Source organism: Pygoscelis adeliae, unplaced genomic scaffold (assembly GCF_000699105.1).
Source record: "Pygoscelis adeliae isolate BGI_AS28 unplaced genomic scaffold, ASM69910v1 Scaffold269, whole genome shotgun sequence".
NCBI lineage: Eukaryota > Metazoa > Chordata > Aves > Sphenisciformes > Spheniscidae > Pygoscelis > Pygoscelis adeliae.
Window position 1 is genome coordinate 2,026,603 of NW_008825610.1, and position 26,191 is coordinate 2,052,793.

A 26,191-nucleotide genomic window follows, 5' to 3' on the forward strand; every position below is an offset into this window, starting at 1 on the left:
CCGAACCTGCCTTTCTCCCACCAGTTTCCAAAATAAAGCCAGCACTGCCAGAGACTGCCAAACCCCTGCCTGTCTTTTAGCAGGGCTCACAACACACACCAGCTCCTATCTACAAGCCACTGCATAGTACTCTTTTTTTAATTAAAAAAAAAAAAAAGTTAAATTTACAAAGTTTTCTCTCCCTTTGAAAAGGGCTACCTAAAGAGTAAAAAAAAAATATATATATATAATCCAGAACAAGTATCTTGTATAGTCTTTGCAGGTGAAACATTTTCATGCTTGGTTGGCTCTCCGAGTAGTTCTCTCCATAACAAAACCAAGACTGAAGTCCACCATTTCCCCTTTTTGTTCATCATAGCTCTGCCAAAGAGGAAACTAGATCAGAATTATTTTTCATTACATATAAATAGCAGATGTGAAACCTTAAGTCAAGTGTTGCAATGGTAACTTCTCCGGTGCTCAAAACACCTCTACCTACTTGTCACACGCAAATACATGGAAGATGCGAACGACAGCACGTAAAATGGAAGTTTGCTCACAACAGCATAACAACGGGATTAATAGGAAACACTTCCTTGATGGTTTGGATTAGCGCAGTATGACAGAAGAGGAAACAACCCTGCAGAACAAAGTCATGGTGGACCACCCTGCGCCACTCTGTGGGGCAAAAAAAGCCAACAGCTTTGTTGTAAATCTTTGAAGGCCGCGGTTGTCTATTCAGCAGAGAATCTTCAATTATTTAAGCATAAATCATGTTTTCATATTCACATGACAGCTGAATCTCAAGGGGGGGGGGCGGGGGGCGGAAATTACTGACAAATTAATTTGAGTCAGGCTTCAGCCTAGTATTACATAGGCAAAGACAGATGCATTAGAATTTCAGTATCAGTACACAGAACATTATGAGATTAATTAAGAAAATCCTGAAATGCTGAATGTTCACGAAGAAGTCTACAAACCCATTCAGCAGAAAGCTTTTGTGTGAGGTAGCCTGATCCCACATGGGATCTCCCATCTGAGATAGCAAATATTGCTACAGTGTAATAATAATAATAATAATGAATTTTGGCTTGATGATAAAGAGTGAACTCATTCAGGAAGGAGACCAAGAAATTACTGATGTTATCTGACCCACTGCCTGCTTGAAGATGAAGTATTAAAAATACGTATATCACAGTAACTATTTGATGCCATCCATGGCATAACAAAAATAAATTCCACTGCTCTTCCAACAGAATGATTGTTCAAAGCCTCTTGTCAAGCCAACAAAGATTTCAACTCTCAGTTAATTTAACAGGACTGAAACAGTCTACTACGTCTCCTCTCCATTCATCTTAAGAAAGTCTAACACCATATTGCCAAACCTAGCTGGCTGGACATAAGAAGGTGTTCCCACAGGAAGCAAGTTACCCCGACTGTGCTTACCTCACAGAAAATCACCAAGTAGTTACACACATTTGGGAAGGGTCTGACACTGCTTGCCCAGAAAGTCGCAGTCATCGAGGGATCTACTGACAGCCTGAGTGCGCCAAAACTGGTCAAGTAACAGAAGATCTGGATGGAACACTATTTTGAAGATCTGCTTAGTATCTAGGGACAAGTGGAAAAAACTGAGATGCTTTCATGCAGGACCAGATGATCTAAGCACAGGAGCGAGCTACTCTGGTGGCATCTGCTAGCACATCAAAGCTAGAGAATCCAAAACTCCTGCCCAGTAACAGCTGATCTTCGTGCCTTTCACGGAAGACTTGCCAAGGGCAAAATTTAGGCAATGGCTAAAAGTACAACCACCACTGAAGCACATTCAGAGCCATCCAGAGGAGTTCTCTCTCCCACAGAAGTCCACTAGTACCAAGACAAAACACTTACAAACAACATTCTGTAATTGACATCAAAATACTTTATTGGCTAGATAGAATGTGCAGTATGGGTAGAAATGTACTGAAATACAAAGTCCTCTGGAATATCATGTAGAAAAACCACAATCCATACATCTTGTTTATATACATTGCCAAATGTATTCAAGAGCTTGAGTAAGGTCATATTTGCATTTTTTTCTTGTCTTGAAAGCATGTCTAGTGTAGTCCAAGGCCTTTTTGTTTCTTCCAACAGAAAATTGCACAGCTACCCTACTTCCTCATTTGGCCTAAAATCTGATGAAATTTTTACACATTCTTTTCTCCCTTGCTAGATCCTTTCAAGCTTGACTTCTGCCTCTTTTTCTCCCTTTGTCCCAGTATGCGATAGATTTTTTTCTTAGCCTCCTTTTGCCTCTTGAATTTCTGTTCATCCTCCTTTTGCTTAACTTTGAGATATTCTTTAAGCTGTTCCCGATGTTTTACTTTGGCTTTCCTTATCTTGTAATTATTCACTGTACTCAAAGCACTGAGTAGGGCCGATATCTAAAACAGAAAATAGAGAACCAATATACAAACAGTTCAGTTTTGGTGAGCAAGAAACAGTTTAACCTCAGCAGAGAGACATATAATGAATCAGAGATTCAGGGCAAGTTCCTAACTATTCCTGCACCCGTTACCCAATTTCTAAAATGGTTTAATCATTTATCTTGTTGGGAAGTTAATCAAAGGCTTAATTTTTGTGAACTCCAATTCTTGGTTAGATACTATTTAAAAGGCTATGCCTAATTGCTACTACAGAACACTTAAACTGAAGTTTGGATCTTCTTGCCTTTGCAAGCACTCTGTAATTCTCCATTTTTGAAGCAGAGTATTTGCTTCAAGTCCTGTCTTTGTTAATAATGCATAGCAATGACAAGGCAAATAAAAGACAGCAGCTGCCAATTTAAGCCACCCATAATGTGAGAGCACTGCATCCAGCTGAAATACCTTGCAAGTCCTGTGACAAGGACAAAAGTCCTATTTAGGTTTCAGGTGACCTACTCGTTTCAAAAATAGACACGGTCCACTCAGAGCCAGTTCCATACACGTACCGCATGCCAAACAGGAGCAAAACAAATTGCAGGTGATTATTTTTCACTAGGAGCATATACGTCTTTAGCACTAGCAGTAGATTGAAGTGCTAAAACAATAGTTAGAAATGGTCTAAGCAACACATTTACCCTTCTGGAGTCCTTGTGTCAGAGTAAGTGATAATTACCTTCTTTTCATGAGGCTCCCTGATAACAGCTGGTCTCCACTGGTCTTTTGGAGTCTTGCCTTTCTTCTCGAGATTTTTAGGCTTGTTCTTAAAAGGCAGTGCCTTCTGCAGTGCTTTAGGAACGTGGAGCTTATTGAAATGCCTTTTCTCCCTCACAATAGGCTAAAAGAATTGATATAGAACATATGTAAGATTCATGATCTTAAAAAGCTTTTATGTTATTTTCCATTTTTCAGGAGGAAAAAAAAAAACAAAACACCACAAACAACAAAACACAAAAAACCCCAAACCACCAAACACTCAAAAAACATTGTCCGATGTCCTTGCACCAAACTGTGCGTGGTATATTTACCCCTATTTTCCTATGACAGAAGTCTCAGTAAGCTTTTGGAGAAGACTTCTCCCCTGCGGATTACTTTATAAACTCTCACTGACCCACAACAATCTGCTTTCCACTGCTTTATTCCCGTCTCATGCCAGGAAAGACTGTGCCTTGTGGATAAAAATATGAAGTCACACATGCATATGTATGAACACATATTTGCACTGCTCTCTGTCTGCACAGGTCTGAGGCAGAGTGCAAATTTGACTGTGATTGCTGGTTTTAAAAAAAAAAAAAAAAAGACAGACATATCAAATATACCTTATAGAGAGAATCTTTGTTTTGCTTCAGTTTGATGCCTCGCTCATGCCTCAGCTGGCCTGTTGTCTTCATTCCACTCCAGCTATCTTTCTCACCTGCTGGCTTCAGCAGGGATGTTACGGGGTTATAAAACGTTGGGATAGAAACAGGATACCAAGTCCTCACAAAGACAATATCTGAAAGAAAAGGGAATGTTACTTGGCTCTATAACCACACAGTTCATCACATCCACACTCTAAGCAAAGATTGCCTGAATAGAATAGATAACTAACACCTAGACCACATGCTCGGTATGTATGTGTTCGGTATATATACCAAATCTCTTCAACGTTAGGCAAAAGCAATGTAACTCCTTGTACACCTGGATTCTGCAAAACCCCATGAAGTCACGAACAGTACGTATTCCTGAAGAGCAGCCAGCTGAATACGACCCTATTCGTTATTCATATTCAATTAAAGAACTAGCAACAGAGTTCACATATGTATCTGTGCCTCTACTATTACTGACAAAAAAGATTTGCTTTTCCTCTGCCTATTTTTATAAAGGAACTAACTTGCTTTTATTTTGCACTATCCATAATTTCGATGGGCTTAGGAAAAGAGAGGTCATATAAACCCAAATAAACATAAACTCGTGTTCTCAACATCACAGTGACGCTCAGCAAACACAGAAGATCACTTACCCCTATCCTCTGCATAATTTCCCAAAAGGTGAGGAAAAAAGTTAACTAGAGTTACAATGCCGCTCTTCGGATTTCTCAGAAAAATGTCCTTCTAGCACTTGCACCACTAAATACAATTCATCTTCACGTTCAAGGAGAAAAGCATACCATGCTGTGTAAAACACTTTCAAACGCTCAGACAAATAGGTCTCCAAGACAAACCTTTTCATCTGCATACTGTGTGACTTCTGAATATAACTGGAAGAAATCCAACATAAAATGTACTTTCTGTAATTTTCATTCTGTACCTCACCAGATATTTCATGCTCTTTGAATTCATATCTCAATTATCAGATTCCAGAGATTCTGAGACACGGCTTTTCAGTCTGTGAAGCAGGATGAAAGTTGTGTGATAACTTACACGGAAAGTGCAACTTACCACTCATCAGCAACTTGTCTTCAAAAGTTGCTCTGAAAGCACCTACTGGAGTTCGGAGGGCCTTTTTGATCTGTCCTCGGATACCACTCACGGTACGAATCGCTGCACCTTCAAATTTAGCCACTTCCAACTGAGAGTTAAACATTCCCTGAAAGTGTAAATTACCCACCATCACTCAAGATGCAAAGTCTCTCTCTGTGACCTACGTAGGCCACAAACACGTAAGTAATTCCCATAAGCATATCTTATAAAGGAATAGGAAGAACGTAACCTTGTCTTTATACTAAGAGTGCTGATCATACCAAAAACCTACTGAGCTCACTTTAAGGCAAGCTACTTAGAGTCATATACCACAGGCAAGGCTCCTTAGCATTAAATATATACATTTAAAATTCTAAACCAGAACATATTTAAGAGAATCTGTCCAGTTGTCTTTTAAAGTCATTTGCTGGAACACAGCATACCTTAAAAGCCAGTAAGCTGCCTTAAGTCGCTAGCTGTGAGACTCTAATACAATATAGTTCTCCAAGGTCTGTGCTTCTTTCATAAATCACAAGGAAGTCGGGAAAAATTCTGTGTGTGCTTAGTGCGAATACTTGAGTGCTTCACTGTTGGCATCAGCGCTTAGCTGCTTACTGCCCCAAATGCAGAATAACCTAACCTCTTCCTGAGCCTCAAAGCCCAACTAAGGACATCTGGAAGGTCAATGAAAATTCACTTCTGCAACGCCTCCTGCCCCAAACACTTTTGCAACTCTAATTGTGAAGTCCTAAGCACTGCTAGAAGTCATCTTTGATCCCAGAGCTGAAATTCAGTGGGATCAAACTGCCTGAATGGCACCGGGGACAGGTTCACATTCTCCAGAGGTGTCTGCCACTGTGGGAAGCTAATCAGTAGGTTTGAGGAAGAAAGGGGCGGGGGAAGAAAAATCACACTGAATGTGAGCCAGGAGACTGTTCCAGAATTTTTGTCTGGTTAACAGTAATTCATATTAATTGGCTAATGACCAGTACCTTTAGAGACCGCACTGAAGAGAGCTCAAAAAACAAAACAAACAAACCAAGCAGCTACTGAGATCCAGAACGCTATGCAATAATTACGGGGAACTTCTGCCTCGGGAAAGACAGATGGAGTCCCAGGTTGCATTCCCTCCTAACGTCAGTACATGTGGTTTTACAGTCTACATACCTACCTTAATAAAAGAAGTGTTCTTAAAAATTTTGAACGGAAAACCGGTTAGCTTTAATTTCTTTACAATAGTTATGGATTTATCTAAATCGAGCACAACTCCTGTCGCAGCAATCCGGAAATCGGGCTGAAACATACAGGAATGAAAGACACTGCTGAATGTATATTTACCAAACAATGAAGAAACCATTTCACTGCTACAATTCCACTGGTTTTTAGAGTTTGAGTGCAGAATTTATAATCTTTACAGGAGTACAGCAGCACGACAAATGCAAATTGACTTCATACAGACTAGTTGAGGTGCTGCTGACATAACATTCCTACCATTCACTAATGAGATTTTCAGAACTGCCATTCTAATTACCTTGGAAGCAATCTAAGAGTCCTTGTTATCTACCTCACCCTGTTCTCTTTATGAAACAGAATCTTACTCAGACAGAAAGTCTCAAAGGAGAAGTGCTTTGTGCACTGCTGTAAGTCACTGTATTATGCTAGGGACACATGACGAAAATAGCCTTTTAATACATATAACAAGTTGACTGTGCAATGGGACTTAAACAAGGCATATTTTAGGAAGGAGATAATAATCACCACTCTGATTACTGTCATGCTCATTACAATGCCATGCAAAGCTTTCGTTATACGTTGCATGCAAACATAAATCTACCTTTGGGTAATACATATGCAACAAAGATCATATTTGATAAATACTGGTTTAACACTATTTAATTTAATTCAGATACCCATAAACATTCTAACAGGATGCGGAGAAATCACACTGAGGGCAAACTTTTTCAACATGAACATCAGTATCTCATCCCGTAAAAAGGTTTTGAAAGTTATCTAAATACTTAGTACCTGAAAATCAAGTAGGTATAAATCCTTCCACAGAAAACAATAAAGCAGTATTTGTCATTTTCAGTGTAGCAGATGAAAATCGTTAAAAAAAAGAGCCTCCATCCAGTTTCCTATCTCAACACAATACACCTTTCAAAAGCTCGAGTCCCCCTACTTTCTCAGTTCCTACAGCATCACTGCTTTACCATATGTAAACCTCCTTCCCCAAATCTATCTATTTCGTCCAAAGACCCATGGAAAACAGTGATCGACATTTTGTGATAACAAACCTACCGTTGTGCCACTGACAGACTGAACTGCCAAAAATCCTGTCCCCTGAGGAGTGATGGGCCCTACAAGACAATTAAATTAAAAAATTTATGAAAAGCTTTACTACACGTCGTCTAGCCTCCATTTCAAGTCACAAAGCTTAGAAATACGTGCCAAGTATTCTCAATGAATAAAACCAAAGAAAAGTTTAAAGCATTCAACCCATTACTCACATATATAGCCCCACAAAAGTTAAAGAAATGGTTAACAAGAAGTTACTCATGTACGGAAGCATTTGCAGGGCTGGGCCCATAATGCGTGCAAGTGTCTCTCTGCACACAGCCAACAAATCAGGTTCGATACAACCTAGCAGAATGCTCAGAATTTGGTTAAAAGCCAAATAATTCACAAATCATTCAAGTAATTCACAAATAATAGGCAATTGCCTATTTTCCCATACTATTTGGTGTTATGTTATATTCCACGGGGAACACAACTTTTTAAAGACTTCTCATTCCAAAAGCTACTGGCTATATTTCCTGATACATCTTGTAAAGCTTGAGAATTTTATAATGATTAAGTGATACAGGATAGTAACTCCAGAACGCCCTCACCCCAAAAAGTTGCTCCACAATGCATATGCTGCGGTGTGTACTTCAGAAGCCTATGACGCCCATTGTGATCTTCAATGTAGAACATCGGGATAGTCTGAAATCGCCTCCACCCTAATGAGAGGATTAAAGGATCACGTGTCTTAAGTATCTTCTTATACCATCGGTGCCTCTTCAGGCGCAGCTAATTAGAAAAAAAGATGAACAATGCTATTACAGGATAATAACATTAATTCTGAAATTCAAGCCTTAATTTTCAGGAATGATTGAAAGCAACTTCCATCTAACACTAGAATTTTTTATTCAGTAAGCTTTGTATCTTCGAACACTCTCATTAACGCTAGGTTGACTGGAGAGATAAAGCTAATCAGTATTTCGCTCACTTTGAAATCATGTTTGTATGCATACAAGCAAGTATTATATTAAAAAAAAAATATATATATATATATGCGCTAGTAACTTTTCTATAGCCACTTGTCCATAGACCGTGAACCTCAGAGTACAATTTACATGTGCAATTTAGCAACCACAATATCAGACCTTAGTCCTGAGACATCTCTGCAGATGAACATTAAACAATAACTTCTCCTTCCAGGTATCCAATTAAGCCTGTAAAAATCCAGTGTCTGTAAAGTTAATTGTGTCAAAAGCAAATCCCCTATTCAAGAGGCAGAGACGAAGGTTTCTCTCTGTGTTGACTGTATCTTTAACAAACAGAAAATAAATAATAAGTCCAGACACGCTGAAGCACACCTGTACCAATATAAAGGGCACTCGTAAGCTTTGTATCTTCGAACACTCTCATTAACGCTAGGTTGACTGGAGAGATAAAGCTAATCAGTATTTCGCTCACTTTGAAATCATGTTTGTATGCATACAAGCAAGTATTATATTAAAAAAAAAAAAATATATATATATGTGCTAGTAATTTTTCTATAGCCATTTGTCCATAGACCGTGAACCTCAGAGTACAATTTACATGTGCAATTTAGCAACCACAGTATCAGACCTTAGTCCTGAGACATCTCTGCAGATGAACATTAAACAATAACTTCTCCTTCCAGGTATCCAATTAAGCCTGTAAAAATCCAGTGTCTGTAAAGTTAATTGTGTCAAAAGCAAATCCCCTATTCAAGAGGCAGAGACAAAGGTTTCTCTCTGTGTTGACTGTATCTTTAACAAACAGAAAATAAGTAATAAGTCCAGACACGCTGAAGCACACCTGTACCAATATAAAGGGCACTCACAGCTTTGGCTACATACCTGTACATACCCGACATTTCCTTCGCTGTTGCCTAAACCACCCAGGATAATAGGATAATGAGGGTCAAAATTCAGGACAAATTCACATGGGACATTCTCAATCTCTATCCGAACATACATCCCGGGCCGGAAGCCCTCATACTGCACTCTGGTCTCATCATCTTGATCTTCAAATTCCGCTCGATTAAGCTATGTGACAAAGAGAAAGGCACCACGTGTTTTACAAAATTGAAGTATTAACAACTTGTTCATGAGCTGCCAGTTCTATTTAAAACATGCTAACATTTATATAAATCTTTCGGGAAAGATCTGATAGGTTTTGTGACTTTTTATTCAGAGCAAGATCTCTGCCACCATGAATTCCTTCCAATTTGAAATCCCAAGTGGGCCTGTTAAGTCTACTTAAAAGACAGTACCCAGGAGAAGCAAATGACTGACTGACTTCTGATATATCTTTCATAATGGTGACTTTGGATTTTAAAGACACAACTGTCAAAAGTACGTTTTTGATTTAGGAGCCCAAGTACCTTTTTGAAGTTAACGTCCTGATCTTTAAGGTGTCACTTTATGAGGAGGCTGGGCTCCTATCTTACTTGGCAGCTTAAAAGTATTTCTGTGCATCCTCACACTGTGTATCATCAAAAGGGTCTTTTAAAGCTCTTCTATACCATATGAATGTAGATATTGTGTAAATATTTAACAAGATAGCCTTGTGAATAACAGAAGCCTCACCCTCCTGTGCTAGCTCCTGATGTTCAGCTACCTATAAGACGCCATGTTTAAGCAAACTATTAATTTCATTTCTCAAGGTATTGAGATATGGCACAAATCTCCTGGTCCAAGTTTATTTGTCTAGAACACATCCCCATCCTTGCCCTTCCATCCTGCAGCAGGAGTATTGCTGAGATGTGTTTCTGTAACAGACCCCAAGTGAAACAGTTGTAAATTGTCTCGTATTCTTTTACTGGAATGCCCTTCTTTATGCTTTAAATGCTCTTAGTAAGTACATCAGCATACCAGAGCTCCTGATCACCTATGACAGAAGCTAATGCAAGAAGGTAACGACTAATTTAATGACTATTTAGGGCAAGATTCTGTCAGAAGAGAAGACAGGGAAGTTATTAGCAATATAAGGCAATGTTCTTCCAAGTCAGCCAAAGAAAGAAGCTACTTTTAAGCTTACAAGATTTTATCTAAAAAACCAAGGCCTGGAACAAAATCAACACCTCCAATTCTGGATACAGTTACCCTGAAGACTCCTACCGCACATACAGAGCAATGGTCATCAATTACTTTTTCCTCAAAATAACTTGACGGTTTGATGAAAAAGACCCGCCACACAGAACTTACTTATCCATTAATAACATTGCAAAAATCACACTAAAAATAGTACCAGGAAAATATTTGACACAAGTTAGTACGAGAAAGATTTTCACCTTCCTACACATAAAAGGATGCCTTTTCCCCCCCACCCTCCCTCCTCTTCCTGGAGGGGAACCTCCTCTCTCATGTTTTGGGGTTTTTTTGAGACCTGTCATGCTAGTTCCACCACTAAGGGACAAATGGATAACTGTCAAGAACTTTTAAGTAGAGAAAGTTTAGATGACACATCCTGACTTATTCAGTGATTTAGAATATGGTTAACTACTTAAGTCAATTTAAATTAAGCTTTCAGTTGTTTGGCTTGTTTGCTTGTTTGTCTTTCCAGCTAATGGAATCAAAAAGGTCAACCATAAAGAAATCACAGGCATGTATTTCTTTGTGTGTACTTTCTGAAGTAGCTCCTGAATGTCACGTGTGTCTCCAGGAAAAAAAACCTTTGAGCAAACTCCGTGGGGTATTTTTGAAGACGTATAGCCAGATAAACTGCCAAGTTAACAGCTTGTACCTGTGCTTGTTTATGCATTTCTTCTTTAAGATCATCAAAGTACGTGGCATCCCCTTCATCATACTCTGCATCAAACATCTCTTTCAGTTTCCGTTTCTTGTCCATGCGCTCCTTTTTCTTTTCCTCCTCTTCAGGTTCTGGTTTGGACATTTTTCCATCTTCCTCCTCTTCTTCACTTCCAGACTAATCAACAGTAAGTTATCAAACATGTAAAACGGTTCACTGAAAACAACCCATTCTGATTAACAGTTTAATATAGATTACTAAGTAATATTTTGTCATAATGCAAATTATTAGACACTTCAAACACATTTCCATTTTAGACAGAAACTAGTAAGTTATTCATACAAAAAGATGTAACTTCAGCAATGACCAAAACATTTCATGATCTAATCATATCCCTTTTCACCGAGAAAACTTCTTGACTGAACATTCATTTTAATGTCCGGGAACAGACCCTAGAATTCACCCATCTGTTAGTCTACAGCTAAAATAAGCACACATAATAAAAGAGGGAAAAAAAGTAATTGTTGATAGCATTGAGTAATACTGCGCTGGAAGGCAGCGTTCTAGAGGCCAGAGAGGAGGAAGTTTGTTCATAGACCATTTGAAAATTGCCAAAATGATGCCGCTGCCCTCAATTTTATCGTGAAATGCAAAGCCATCAAGCTGCTCAGTCTGGAAAAAAATGGATTTTTCAATCTCTAATGTCACAGACAAATACAGCTCTGTTCTTGGAAGATATCCAAGTCACAGCACAAAATTGCTTCCGCCAGCCTCTTTTCTGCAGATACGAGGAATGACTAGGAAACTATGTCAGTTTCCACGATTTGTTGTGTTTAAACAGAGCTCTATAATCCTCTGCATCAGATGGAATGACATAGTACAAACAGTTATGATCACATTTGGTTTTAAAATACTTCTCTCAAACCTCCAGATCCTCCAGCTCTCGATTAAGCCTGACACCTACTGTTAAGTGAGGTGTCTTCTCCTACATAACTATCTTTAAACAACAGCTCAGTTTGAGACTAAAAACGTGCCATTCTAGATATTTATAGGTTCCAAAGTCCATAATGCATATACCTTTTCTTCCTTGTTCTCATTGATTTCTTTCCTATTGATTCATGAAAACTAAATTTATTACATAGGACGCCTATCACTTGATCAGAAACTCATTTACATGTATGTTGCTAAAGAACGTAAAAATACAGGTCAGACCTCATCTCCTTCAGCAGCAGGCTTTCCTTTGTGCACAACACCGGTTTCAAGATCTTCAAAATCTCCATACAGTTCTTCTGCAACAATAAGCACCCAAGATATCTGACAGTTAACCATTCTGTTGTGTTGTTCCATAGTTTCTCATATTTTCAGTATTGTGTATTTCTCAGTACTGCTTTGTAGATTAGCTTCAGCCCAAGTATTTTTTCTTCCCATCAACAGTTTTACGTCTGTTCTGCCCTCTCTATAGTTTCAGCTGAACTCCAGCGGCTCCTCTTTTTTCCTTTCCATACCTTTAGCTTTATGATTTCAAAAATGTCAATGAAGTTTAGATCATTCCACAGGACCACACAGCACATTAGTTAGCACTCTAAAGACAGAAGACACCAGCAGAGCAATCAAGCTCCTATCTTTAATTTAAAAAAATAAAATTAATAAAAAATTTAAATATAGCAGACAATTTTTAAGATGAAAACAAATACTTACAGAAGCCTGTCAAACCACAATCATTTTGCATATAAGATACAGCCATATTATTAAAATTTTCTAAATATTTCCTAATAAAAAACCCCAAACAAACAAAAACACCACCTCCAAAATATCTGGAGACAGATCTCACTTTTCAGCCATATGTGGATGACCAGTTTTGCCTTCCCATTAAAAAAGAACTTCTGCTTATTTCTACCGAGACTATCCAAAAGAATAAACCATACATAGAGGATGAATAGCTAAACTCGCATACATAACTCAAAGTCGGTATGTCTAAGTGTTGACTAAGGACTCCATTTCCTAATTTAAATGATATACCCTGTTTTTCAGAGGGTAGATTTTCAGAATGTGCTACCTGCCTACTGTTTGTACAGAGATTTACAGCAATGTTTACTTATATTAGTATCTGTATACTACTTTATGTAATAGTTTGAAAAAATCTGCAAGCGTATCACTAATGCAAAACATTCTACATACGTAACTACAAGGTCATACTTTTCTTAAAAATCCTGTATACGTTAACCATTTTTAGAAGTCTTACACATACCATCTTCCTCCAACAACTTTGCTGCATCTTTATCATCTTCCCACTTTCCAGTAACAAAGCAGTCTCGAATACTGCTCATAACCTGCAAAATAAGTGTCATTGCCTTGTACAGTTACAGCTTGTCATCGACAGAAACATTCTCCAGTATGTTTCCCACTCCTCCATCAGAGGTACCACCTCAGAGATAACCTGATGTTCTCACGCACAGCTCCACATCAAGACATCATTACCAACACTACGCAATGCCTCAGCAAAAGCAGGTTATAATCAACTCTTGGCCAAAGGTCTTCAGACTAACAAGGTCTCTACCCTACATCATATTTTCACTCGTGATTCCCCTGCTTTTTACTTGTCAGTAAATAAATAGCAAACTATGATCCACCAAATAGTCAAGAGCGCCAAGCACTCGATTGACTTATTCTAACTTGCCATTCCTGTAAGAACAGACCTTGGAATCTGTTACCTAGTAGATACTTCTAACGACAACGAGTAGCAGAAGATAGGACACTCTGGCCGTAGCTCCCATAGGTCTGTTTCAGTGACAACTCGGAGTACTTTATGAGACACAGCCAGGACATAACCAGTATAGGATATGCAGAAGCAATTATCCAATGGTATTACCTCTTCTAAATCCCAATCTTGCGGCTTTTCTATCAGAAATTTGGAGCAGTCAAGAGCATTAGCCTTCTCTTTGGATGCTTTGTCCGGACGGCTGACGTGAAACAAACCTCCAAGTTCATCACCTGCATCCTCACTCTTATCGTCCTCATCCTCGACAGCTAAACGAAACGTACAAGCTGTGATTATTTCCCCCACAGTACATGAATTACATTCATTAACAACCTCTCTTCTGCCTCATGTTTCACAATACCTGCAGTAGTTTGGGGAAAAAAAAGATGCAAACTAAAAATAGTTTTAAATATAAAAGACTGAAGAAAAAGGTACACCGATGCAGTGTAAGAGCTAAACGAATACCCTCACAAGGACAAAATAAGGTGAGCAGCAACCAGGGAGATACTATACATTGTAATCACAGTGAACTTCAGTTGTACAGTTGTTTCATATGGAAACATGTAATTCCTTTCACAAATTCCACGTAATTCAAACTTCTTTGAACAACCTGAAATCTGGTTCTATTTGCGTAACTGGAATCATCTGAAAAAATATTGCCCAATAAGTGAACACAGGATGTTCATTCAATACCCTAAGTAGAAACAATACCAAAACGATCTGTGAATAGAAACGACATTAAGCTAGTCTGTAAATCAAGAATACCGGACTTGAGAATCTGTCAGCAAGTCTCCTGCACTGTGGAAAGTTTACAAAAGCCATATTCTCATTGTGTTCTACAGAGGTTCTGCATGATGACGTTTGTACACTCAGACAACTACTGGAAAAGTTGTGAATTAAACAGGACAAATTACATAAACAGCAATTTTCTCTTCCTTTTAAGCCAGCTAGTTTGTTGTTTTTTTTCTCGATGAAGACCCTTATTACAGACATGATAATACTAAGTCACGTCTAAGAGAATATTCCACTCTCAGTCACTGTGAGACAGAAATTCCTGAAAACAGCCAACAAACGACATCCCTTTACGAAACACATCAATTACTACAATGGATTTGCCTAATATCTACCAGATAATTATATAAATGACCGAACTTTAAATGTTTGGGAGGGAAATAGTTGTACCAGAAAACTTGAGTAACAATTGAGTAGTCTGGAAAATGAGCTCAAAATGCTTTTTACTGGAAAAGTAAAAACTGTCTTTATTACAATTATTAGTGAAAATGAGTATCAGCAATTTAAAAAGTCAGTTAACTCTCCTCAAGCCTCCCACCAAAAGACAGCTCAAAGATTCAGACTTACAAACTTGGTAACAGCTACAAAGCTACCATATATTAAGACAGTACAAGCTTCCAAACAGATTTGTACCTGTTCCATATATGAGTTTACGAAGATTGGGGGTTGAACGTTGCTGTCTGAGAAAGGCCTCAGCTGCCTTCTGTGTAAGGTCCTCTTTCCACTTAAGTGCACCTGAAACAGGAAAAACATTGCATTCTACCTCCAAAAAAGAACAAGAATTAGGAGCTACATAAATAATTTCAATAAGGACATGACCACAACAGGTGTAAGAAGTGTAGACACAACCTACAGTTTCTTTTTTTCATACTCCATATATACCCAGAAACATAAACTGTGGCTAACAGATTATATCACTGATTTTTTTTCTGATGAGTCCTAGTTTTAGGACAAAATTTTAAGAGATTATTAGCAATAGTAACAGATTTGATTATTTTCACGATGATACGTCTTCTTCACAGACTCGCAGAATGGCTGAGGTTGGAAGGGACTTCTGGAGGTCATCTTGTCCAGCCCCACTGCCCCAGCAGGGTCACCCAGAGCAGGTTGCCCAGCACCATGTCCAGCTGGCTTTTTAATATCTCCAAGGACAGACATTCCACAACTTCTCTGGGCAACCTGTTCCAGTGCTCAGTGAGTAGTTAATACATTTTAGTAACGTTCCCCCAAGAATGTTTTATTCTTTCTAAATGTAATAGAGCATCATCATCTGTTTTACACACATAGCCATAAAGATTAAAGTTAAGGAGAAATGCACGCAGAATCAATGAAGCTTGTAAAATGAATCACCTCCATTTTGGAGGAAGGAAACCCGAGACCTACATCCTACATTGCAAATCAAAGGCTTAATAGCAGATAATCCCAGGTTCCCTAACTTGAAGTTCGCCACTTAACAACTCTATATATATTGGAGGGGCAACATTATATAATATTTACTAATTATAATATCCTTTAACAATGAACCCAATTAAAAATGGACAGTAAAAACTTCTGACATTTAAAGTTTACCTGTCGTGTCAGCAGAAAAATCTATTTTTTCTTCATACTCCTCTTCCTCTCTCAGTAGATTCTCCACATCATCATCCTCAGCTTCTACAGCTTTAAGTTTAGTCTGTCTAATACCATCAGCTTTCTTTGCTCGAGTGTGCTGAAATCCCTTCCTATTTGACTCTTCAACTTCTAACTCATCACGTGATCCTTCTTCATCATCGCCCTCATCGAGGGAAGAGTTTTCAGCCTCAGATTCTGACGCCTCTTCTGCTGTGCAGTTTCCCGAATCTGTAGTGAGCGCTGCTTTTCTTTTCAGACTGTGATCTGAGAATTGTGATCTCATTTCTGTATCTTCACTATTTATTTCATACTGCTTAGATTCAGCTACTCTTTTGCTTGCAGCCTCAAATTCACAATCTGAGCTTTCATTTTCATAAATCCTTTGCTCATCCTCCTCTTCTTCATCGTCATCATCTTCCTCCACCTCATCCTCTTCAGAGGCAGTTTTTCCTTCTTCTTCAGAACTCATCTCAAGATCATCATCACTGTCTGCAAATGCTGGCAGTTCATTCACAGCTTCTTCTTTAGCCACCTCTGTTTTCAGACGTTTGGCTCTCCCAAGAGCCATCTCTTCCCCTGATAGGTCTCTGTCACTTTCTTCCTCAGCAGCATCATCATCATCGCCATCACTTCCACCCTCAGACACTGCTGCTGCTTCTTCTTCTTCTTCTTCTTGGTCGTCTTCCTCATCACTTACTGCATCATCATTTTCTTTCTCCTCTTCTTCAAATAATGCCTTTCGACGTACTCTTCCAGTCTTCAAATCAATCTGTCTCTCTTCTTTTGGCATCACAAACCTGTTTTCCCAAAGATCACATTTGGGGTAAGATGGTAAAGCACAAGGAGATTTTAATGACACAATGAAGCTTCATGTTAATATTTAATTTTTTTTTTTTTTTTTTAACAGAGCGAGGTTATGGAGAACATAAAAAAGGCAACGGAGTTCTTTAAATACGGAACACTTCTTAATTCAAGAATACACCCTATGCTACAGCCATAAATAACTCCAAGAAATTTCTTTCATTTCCATGGAATGAAAATAGGTTGTACAATTAATTTTACTGAAGATTATGACTGCCTTTCTGCAAAACTCTGAAGAAAAACAGAAATATGTTACTTAGGGTTATATCAGCAAGGAATTCCTGGAAGGCAAGACTAGACTGCTTGCAAAACTTTTCTAATATCAATTATTCCTGTCTCAAAATACACATGTGGCATACGAGAAGTCTCAGAAGAGGAAGAATCGGGCAATAAGCCGTTCTACTAACTGTGCTTTTCCTAAATTGGAGCCTGAAATTAGAGATTCATTCATTGCCAAACACCGCTCAGCATTCAAAACTTACTCTTGTCCTACATCTTCTGAACTTAAGGGTCTAGAGTCCATGAAGAGAGAGACCTTGCTTGATGCCATCTTAACATCAATGGCTGAATGTGTGGAGATGAGGCTCTGAACTAGTTCGTGATTTGGTCTCACTTCCTCCTGGAAAGCCAAGATTTTTCACTTTTCAATCAAAATTAATAAGCAAATGTCTAATGAACAGCTAACAGAGTCATAAATCTGCCTAAAACAGTAGAAATATGCATATGCAAGAAAAAAAACTCCAAAGCATTTTAAATAAACATCTTCTCAGAATAGCGAGGTCTCCCTTCCCCTCTTCACGTTTCAAGAGTGCATACAATATGAACCCAAGAAAAATTAAAGAGGGCCTCCTTCACAGTATGCGACCACCACAGTAAATGTCAGCAAGCACACATTATCATAGACCCAAACGTATTTAACATTTAGCACAATACAGGGGAAAACAGCTGATTTCAATCTGTTTGTATGCAAATGTTTTCCACCTCTCCCTTTGACCAGTCAAATCCTCTAAGTGTTCTCCCACAATCACCCTGCCCTGCAAAATAAAAGTGCTAATATCCCAGTGACGGGAGTTTTTATGAATCTTAAGTCAATGTTTGGAAAGTTTATGAAACTAACTTTAGGTACTTCTTAACTGATCCTTCAAATGTTTTGCACGGTATTTTACACAGAGATAATAAAAATATCCCTCCTCTGAAATCACTAGAGGAGAAAAAGAAATTACCCACTACGGATATATAAGGATTGATTATTTCAAAGAAGCTTATTTTTAAACACCTATTTTTGACTCCAAGGATAAAAACTACATTTTGCAAGAGAATTCAAATCACCAACAGCATTCCCTTACCTCTTCTTTTTCATGTGCATGGCTTCCACCAAGATCAATATAAACAGCATCTTTATCATACACGATGCCCCCAACGCCTGAAAGAGGGGCATAGACTAGTTTCTCTTTCTCATTTAAAGAACGCTTCTTCTGCTGTTCAGGTAGAGCACAGGGGTCTGGTAGGAAACTCACATCACTCACAGTAAAGTCTCCTACACCTGGGGTGACAGACAAGGGAAGCAATAAGGTTTTCACAAAGTTTTGATTCTGAAATTTGTACAATCCACCATGAAGAGACTAAAAATAATTAAAAAAAAACACCATTGTAGCATTCAGTGATTCATCAACAGCGAGCTCTGTATCGAACGTCCAATTCTTCTGCCTTACCGCTGAGCTTAGAGAAACATACGTAAGTTCACCAGAATACTGCAAAGCTTTGGGTTTGATTGCTTGCTTTTAAACGAGAAAACTAGCAAGTCATTTTTCTGTGTAGGTCTCTAAATTTATTATTAAAATATTCCTGAATTTACGCTTTTAAATCATTCACTTAAAATATTAAATTTATTCAATGAATGAGAAATTTTACACAAGCCAAATTTACTTTTCACTATTAAGGCTGGTATGTTTCACACTTCAAGCACCTTTCAAAGCGGAACACCTGTGAAAAACTTCAGACCCTGCCAGTATTGTGTTTAACACTGCAACAAAACTGCACAACTAAAAGCAAAAGTATTTACAAGGATTTATTTTTACAAAAACGTGTATTACGAAAAATAATTTCCAAAAGCGTAACACGTATTTAAAAAGGTGACAAATCTATTTTACAATGTACAGTTTAAAGATACAAATCAGTCCACAACAAAAGTAGCAACAGCTATGTTGTTATTCATAGGTCAGTACAAAAACAGTTTTAAGAATCTGATAAATTACCTGGCATATGAATTTGACTTTTGTTTTTTAGGTGTGCTCCTCTCAAGTATCCATAAAGTGATATCTTCCTGTCACATTTGGGATTGATTCGAACATCTTCCGGGTTTGTCAACTCTTCCATTCTACCCAACATTCAAAAAAAAAAAAAAAAGTGAGAATATCCACAGCACTCCTAATAGTGACTTTTGAACAAAGGTAATCTAAGAAAAGAGAATTGCGGCATCACTGCTGCCACAGCGTGCTCTGCAGACTTGAATAATCAAAATAGATTGATCATAAGAAAAAAATCCATGGAAAAAAAGATCTTTCAAAAATATTTTAAAATTGTATTTTAAAACTTGTATACTCACTTTCAACAATATATTTCCAGAAGACTTATTGACATTTCACTAAACATGTACTGCTTTCTTAGCACATTTTAATTACTGTTTATACGCTTTCCACACACAACCCTCCTCAAATCAGTTTTGCCATTAGAGGGAAAACAGAATAACCACCCTAAGACAGCTGAAAGACGCGTTCCCTGCAGCCACACAATACCTTCTTTTCCCTAATAGTGGCGGCGAGCAGCACAAGAACTACCACAGGGGAGGGGAGAGGGAAAGCTTGGCTGTTTTCAGGCAGATGGGGAGGAAGCTCCGTCCAGAGCTCCCTTCCGCACTGCACAAGGGAGGCAACACAACCACACAGCCACGGAGGAGGATGGGACACACCTTCCGGCTGCAGATCAGCTTAAAACTGACCCAACAACCAAAATCATTGTAACAGTTATAGCAACCTAAAACAATGTTACTGAAAGACTACAGAATTTTTTTTTCTTCTCATTTTCCCTCTCTTTGCTTTGTGTCTTTTGCAGGACTTTGCGTGACGCTTATCTACTTCTCTGACCATTTTTTTCTAAAGAATTAGAGCTTTGAAAGAGACTTGTTCTAGGCACCTTGGATTCTTGTGGGAGTTTAGCGACGACTGTAAGCATTCTGGCAATAAAATATGAAAGGTGAGGTAATTTCTCAGGTAGGCACAGCCACCATCAAGATTACTTTCATGTTCCAAAGAGACTGTAAATCAAACGCTATACGTGGAGATGGAGCAGAAGGGATGTTCCAGCGAACTCAGAGGACTAATTCACCAGCTGCTGTTAAATTGCTGGAACGCTGTTTCTTTTTCACAGGAATTCAATATAATCATCAACAAGCAGGATTATTTTAATTTTTCTCCCTGTTTCAAAAGTATTTACAATATACCGAAGGCCTATCTAGATGATCCGACGCCAGTGAAAACTGAGTGGCTAAAGTTATTGGCACAAACCTGAAGAGTATACTCTCATTTCCCCAAGGCCATCTAGATAACACTAAATACCCATTCACGCATAGAGCTGACTGGCTCTAATATTATAGTTTTTTTAAACAGCAAGGTGCTAGCTATGCTGAGATTGAACACCAGAGAGAAAAGCACACACCTGTCTGCGAGAACGTACGGGTGAGACGTTTGCCAGGTAAGAGGTCGGAATTTCATAACTGAGATAAAACGCCCCAAATTGTGAATTTCCTGCTTTTGATATTCTCCGTGAACCATCCCAGACAGATAAAACAGCTTAGCACCCTAAACACATTAAGAAGACATAAAAACATTAAACATCAATTTAATACCTACAAAACTAAAAAAAAGGGAATGCAATTCTAATTTGTAAATCATAATCGGAAATTGCAGGTCACAACTGGCTCCAAAAGATCAAACTAACTAGTTTACTTCAACATGGGAATTGCCCCCTAAATCTTAGGGGAATACAATTCACACCCAGAAAACCTCGTACAAAGGTTAATTTGTCTCTCAGATCCTCCTTGCGTAGCACCTGCATAACAGACCTTTTTACTAGTATCACATGTTTAGTAGCTAGTTACACTGGGATAGAGAATAATTACGCACGTATTTTAGCAAATAGAAGAAAGATCACATAATCTGATACAACATCAGCATTGTCCATTTATAGTACTATTTAAAAGATGTAAGAACATAATAAATACTTAAGTATCACCCCACTTTTAATTTAGCTTCCATAATGTAAAATATATGGAAAAATGAAAGTTGAATGTCATACCGGATACACTTCAGTCCAGAATCTGTGCTTTAGCTTCTTTTTAGTCTTCTTTAATTGTTTGTTGTTCTTGAATGTATCCAGGTGAGTAAGAACTCCCATAATTTTGGGAAAGCCATGTACCTGACAAATGTTCAGGAACTCAAATGTTTCCATCTCAAATCCAAAGCTGGCATCAATAAGCATTAGAACCTGAAAACACAACATCAGCATTTCACTGTAACAATACCACGGTGCCCACGCGAGCTAATTTCAAAGACCACACCTCTGAAGTCATGAGCTTCTTGGGAACCAAAATCTTCCAAAAAGTTTTGTTCTCTATTTTCATATAACCTGAAAATCAACTTTGGCTTTTTAATTAAAGTAGGGATCTTAGCTGCTTTAGAAGTTAGCGGGGCTTAGGAAATCAAATCTCTTCTTCTAGTCAATCAAATCTCCTTTATATGGATTTGATTTGCTCGTTGTCTCCGAGAAAACTATAGAAGAATAAGGCTGCTCTACGAATGCAACAACATACAGTACCATAATAAGGTCTGAACAGGTGTTTACTTGGTGAATTTAAAATATGCAAAATCGAGTATCTTCCAATATTTGCAGGAATGTCGGAGAAAATCAGTAAAATTTTTCTATCTGTGTCTCGGATGCACTAACGCCTCTAAGGCCACGCCTTTCGGTAAAATGAGACAAACTTATTTCACACCTTGCAATTACTGTTATGCATCACTAAAATGCACGGACACAGAAAAACAGCACCCAACGGTCACATCAAAATGGAAGCAAAGTCGTAGTAGGACCTCAGCAATTAAGAACGTAGAACGCACGGGGACTGATGACAGAGATCTGCAAACGATTATGTAACCTCAGCCTCCTAACAGTAAAACCAAATAGATCCTCAGCATCACCACGTGCATGGAGAACCTCAAACATTTGTCACATCTACTAACAGAAAATTTTTGTATTTTTTAATACATCTTCCTTCCTCAAGTAGAAAACATGCAAGTAGAACAATATCTGGATCAGTGCACGCATGTACTTAGATATTTAGATAGTTTATATTTAGAGAAGGCTGCCAAATCCTAATCAGCTATGAATAATATACTCCAAATCCACACGCAAAGTAAAAATCTAAATAGACAAACCGATCGTACATTGGGTCCCCGAGACCAGCTGACGTAATCCACTGAGCCAAAGTTACGAGTAAATGACAATGGTGACTACACTCCACTGAAATCAATCGTATCACTACACAGGGATCCTCAATGACGGAGACATCAGAGTGCATCAAATAAAACCAACTAGTAAAGTAACACATATTTCTACTTTATACATTAGTTGAAAACTTCTTGACTGAAAACCATTTTCAGATTTTACATCGTTTGACCAAACCCTTTAATGAAAAGCCACTTTATCACCTTGGCTCGTTAGAAGATCTTCCATTGAAAGTTTACCAGTTGCATCAGCAATGAAGTTCAGTTGCATTTCCCTTCTCCCACATCCTCCCCACCACCACACACACACTTTATTTCCCCCCGCCCCCAGGATAAGGAAAGTCCTAGGGGTTGTTCCAGAACGTTAGGTTTATTGTCAAGCTTAGTCCTTGTCCTGGTTTCGGCTGGGATAGAGTTAATTTTCTTCCTAGCAGCTGGCACAGGGCTGTGTTTTGGATTTAGGGTGAGAACAATGTTGATAACACACCCATGTTTCAGTTGTTGCTGAGCAGTGCTTACACTGGTCAAGGGCTTTTCAGCTTCCCATGCCACACCGACTGAGCAGGCTGGAGGGGCACAAGAAGCTGGGAGGGGGCACAGCCGGGACAGCTGACCCCAACTGGCCAGAGGGACATTCCATACCATGGGACGTCATGCTCAGTACAGAAACTGGGGAAAGCTGGCCGGGGGGGGCCGCTGCTCGGGGACTGGCTGGGCATCGGTCGGCGGGTGGTGAGCAATTGCACTGTGCATCACTTGCTTTGTGTATTATTATTACTGTTACATTATTAATAATTGAAATAAAATAATAATAGCAATAATAATAAACCATTTTTATCTCAACCCACGAGTTTTTCTCACTTCTACTCTTCCAATTCTCTCCCCCATCCCACCAGGAGGAGGAGGGGGGGAGAGTGAGCGAGCGGCTGCGTGGTGCTCAGTTGCCGACTGAGGTGAAACCACAACAGTTCTGTTCTCTCTGAAACTGAAGACAGTTTTGCCTTCGATAGCAACGGGCAGAGAAATCAGACATTGCTGCAGTCCAGTCAAAAGTAGTATTTTCAATACAAATTATAGTAGAAATCACGTGCCGCTGTTAACTTACCAAATCAGCAACTTTAGCCAGGTCGATCATTGTGTTAATGTCACATCCGCATTCAATAATAGTCAGCCTGCGTTTTTTACCTGAAAACAGAATTAAAAATCAAAAACTGAAACCGAGGGAGCAAACTAATTGCAAACTAATTAGACCACTGTTTTCTTTTCAGGTCACATTCCTGAAATTCCTAAGGAGTATCCAGGACTCAAATTCTTGTCTAGCATATAGATCGTCCAACACGCACCACTGTAGAAGTGCCCGTTTTCAGATGTTTGTAATTCTGCTAAATTTTAACTTTTTGGCTTAAAATTATCAGGTTGAGTACAGGTTTTCAAAGGAGTTGTTCGGTCTTTTCCAAAAAAGCAAAAAAAGTGGTGGTTTTTTTCTACTGGGGGGGGGGGGTGTGTGTGTGTGCAGAATCTCTGCTTCTTTTATCTTTAGTGCCCCAGAGTTAGTACTGTGGATTTTATTTTACCACATATTTTTGTTCTTTTGATATTATTAAGAAAAATACACTCTGTTCTAGCCTTTAAAAAAAAAAAGAGTAGATTTACATCTCAAAACATTCCGTAACGTGCATCCAAATGAGAAAACAGTACCCACTGTTAACTTGGCTTGACTAACTTGAGTTAACTAACTGAACTTTAGGCAATAACAGGAATAACAACTTTAAACAACTACAGTCAGCAGGTAACATGTTTCTTTTCTTCAGGTTAGCAATTGCAGAATTCAACCCTTGAGTCCCAGTAGACCAATTAGGAAATCCAGTTCAACACATGAATTTTCCTTTCCGTTTTTTCTTTCCCGTACTTGTCAATTATTCCTTGCAAAAAGGAGATTTATTAAAGTCTCTGAAGAGTCTACCTGCACCAAACATGAAGTTGTCTGCGTCCAAGCAAGATCTCTCTTACAAATTGGTTCCTTGAGCTGCTGTGGACTGTGCTCCCCCTAGAACCTCAGTGATCCCCCCGGTAATATTCAGGGAAAAGTATGAAGGGAACAGACTAAGTGGAAACCGGGACTGAAAACTTCACAAAAAGGAACAGGAACTGACCAGGGGGTGAGGTGGAGAAACGTAACTGGAAAGGGCTAGGCGAATTAATTCTTGGCTTACGGGGGGACACAAAGATGGGATTATAGGACAGGGAACCTGAAAGAATGGGAAATGCATGTAGAGGTTAGGATGAAGCCAGAGAAAAACAGTTCAAAAGGGAAAACAGAACCCAGCGGAAAAGGAAAACTTGGGAAAAGTTTGGAGAAAGGAAGAAACTGGAAAAAAAGAAAGGGGGGGGGGGGGGAACCTACAACAGAATTAGGATCCCAGCAGGGTGGAAAACAAGTTTAGAGGGACAAGTCCCCCAAAAGCCTTAATCTCGCTATTCTTTTACCGTTAGCAAGTATGCCTGATAACACATCCAAATGATTTCTTAAAAATGACCAAAAATTATGAGAACATGAACACGTCCTAGCTCTAAAAGCAAGACAAATAAGGAGTGAAAAGAAGCACTTCCGCTTCTCGTATCTTTGTTCTCACCTGAAACAATCGTAACAGGACCCCGGATTTCAACCAGTTTTTGCCTTGTGAAGTTCTTAATGAGACATTTTACTAAGGTGCTCTTCCCAACCTTGGGAGGGCCGACTACAACCACCACCACAGGAGGTGGCTCCAAAGGAGTACGGTCAACCACAGGAATGTGATGTTTTTTAGTCTTCAAATCCTGAGTTCTGAGAAGAAGTTTGTCGTGAGTAAATACAAGAACTTAAAAAACAGTCACATTTATTCTTTGAAAGTCTTCGGTATTTGCAAAACCTTGGACACAAAGGTTCACCAAGAGCCCAGATTCTAATACGTATGCGGAACTCCCACCAAGCCTAAGGAGCTATATGCATTTTTTCTCCGTTAAGACTAACGCAGCTGTACCACGTTAACACAGATGCAGAACGCATCACGCTGCTGACACAGGCATAAACTACAACATGACGTGGCGAATGGGGAAAGCTATGTGAGCACGCCAGTGAAAATTACACTATGTCTATTTCCACACAAAGTCACAAAGAAACCCCAGCCAGCACCTACCCCTCCAGCCGGCCCCGCGTGCTCTGTAACCGTTTCTCACCTGTGGAAAGTTCTGGCCATCCGCACAGCGGACTGGACCGTAAAGGCTTTGGGGTTTCTCTTCCGCGCATTCTCCTCGTCTCCTATTCCTAGGTCATTGAGATAACGTTTCCTTTTCTTCTCTGCCTTCGGCCCACTGTGCTTTGCGCGATGCTTCTTCTTCTCCTTTTCCTCCATCTTACTCCTTCAACAATTCTTTACGATCAGTATGACGTAGGTTGCTCCCGTGTGATGCCGCGCACAGCTGACACAGGAAGAAAACGCGATTAGCACATACAGCAAACACACGCAGCATACCTGCCAGAGAACAGCACCACCGTGTAAACGTTACTCAACCGCCCGAAAGAACGGCTAATTTACGTCCTGCCCGGCCGCACGTGAAAGGCACCGCAGCCCACCCAGCGCAAAGCAGCACTCCTGGCTGAACCCAGGCCCTGGGCACCGGCCAGGGCCACCACGGCCGCGGGGCTCG

The 26,191-nt window shown here is 39.2% G+C and overlaps 1 protein-coding gene across 1 annotated transcript; it reads right to left on the reverse strand.

Moving 5' to 3' along the window:
* Positions 1–1,877: 1,877 nt before the first annotated feature.
* BMS1 (BMS1 ribosome biogenesis factor) lies at positions 1,878–25,946 on the reverse strand. The gene is made up of 22 exons (XM_009332685.1): positions 25,721–25,946; positions 25,138–25,328; positions 23,610–23,689; positions 21,300–21,488; positions 20,661–20,803; positions 19,202–19,323; positions 18,293–18,489; positions 17,429–17,565; positions 16,044–16,882; positions 15,108–15,209; positions 13,794–13,951; positions 13,173–13,254; positions 12,137–12,213; positions 10,919–11,101; positions 9,031–9,219; positions 7,771–7,951; positions 7,181–7,239; positions 6,054–6,176; positions 4,862–5,009; positions 3,761–3,936; positions 3,118–3,279; positions 1,878–2,402 (listed from the first exon to the last, which is right to left on the reverse strand). The coding sequence occupies exons 1-22, from the start codon at positions 25,894–25,896 to the stop codon at positions 2,166–2,168; spliced, it is 3,951 nt and encodes a 1,316-aa protein (XP_009330960.1). The 5' UTR covers positions 25,897–25,946; the 3' UTR covers positions 1,878–2,165.
* Between the last annotated feature and the right edge of the window lie 245 nt (positions 25,947–26,191).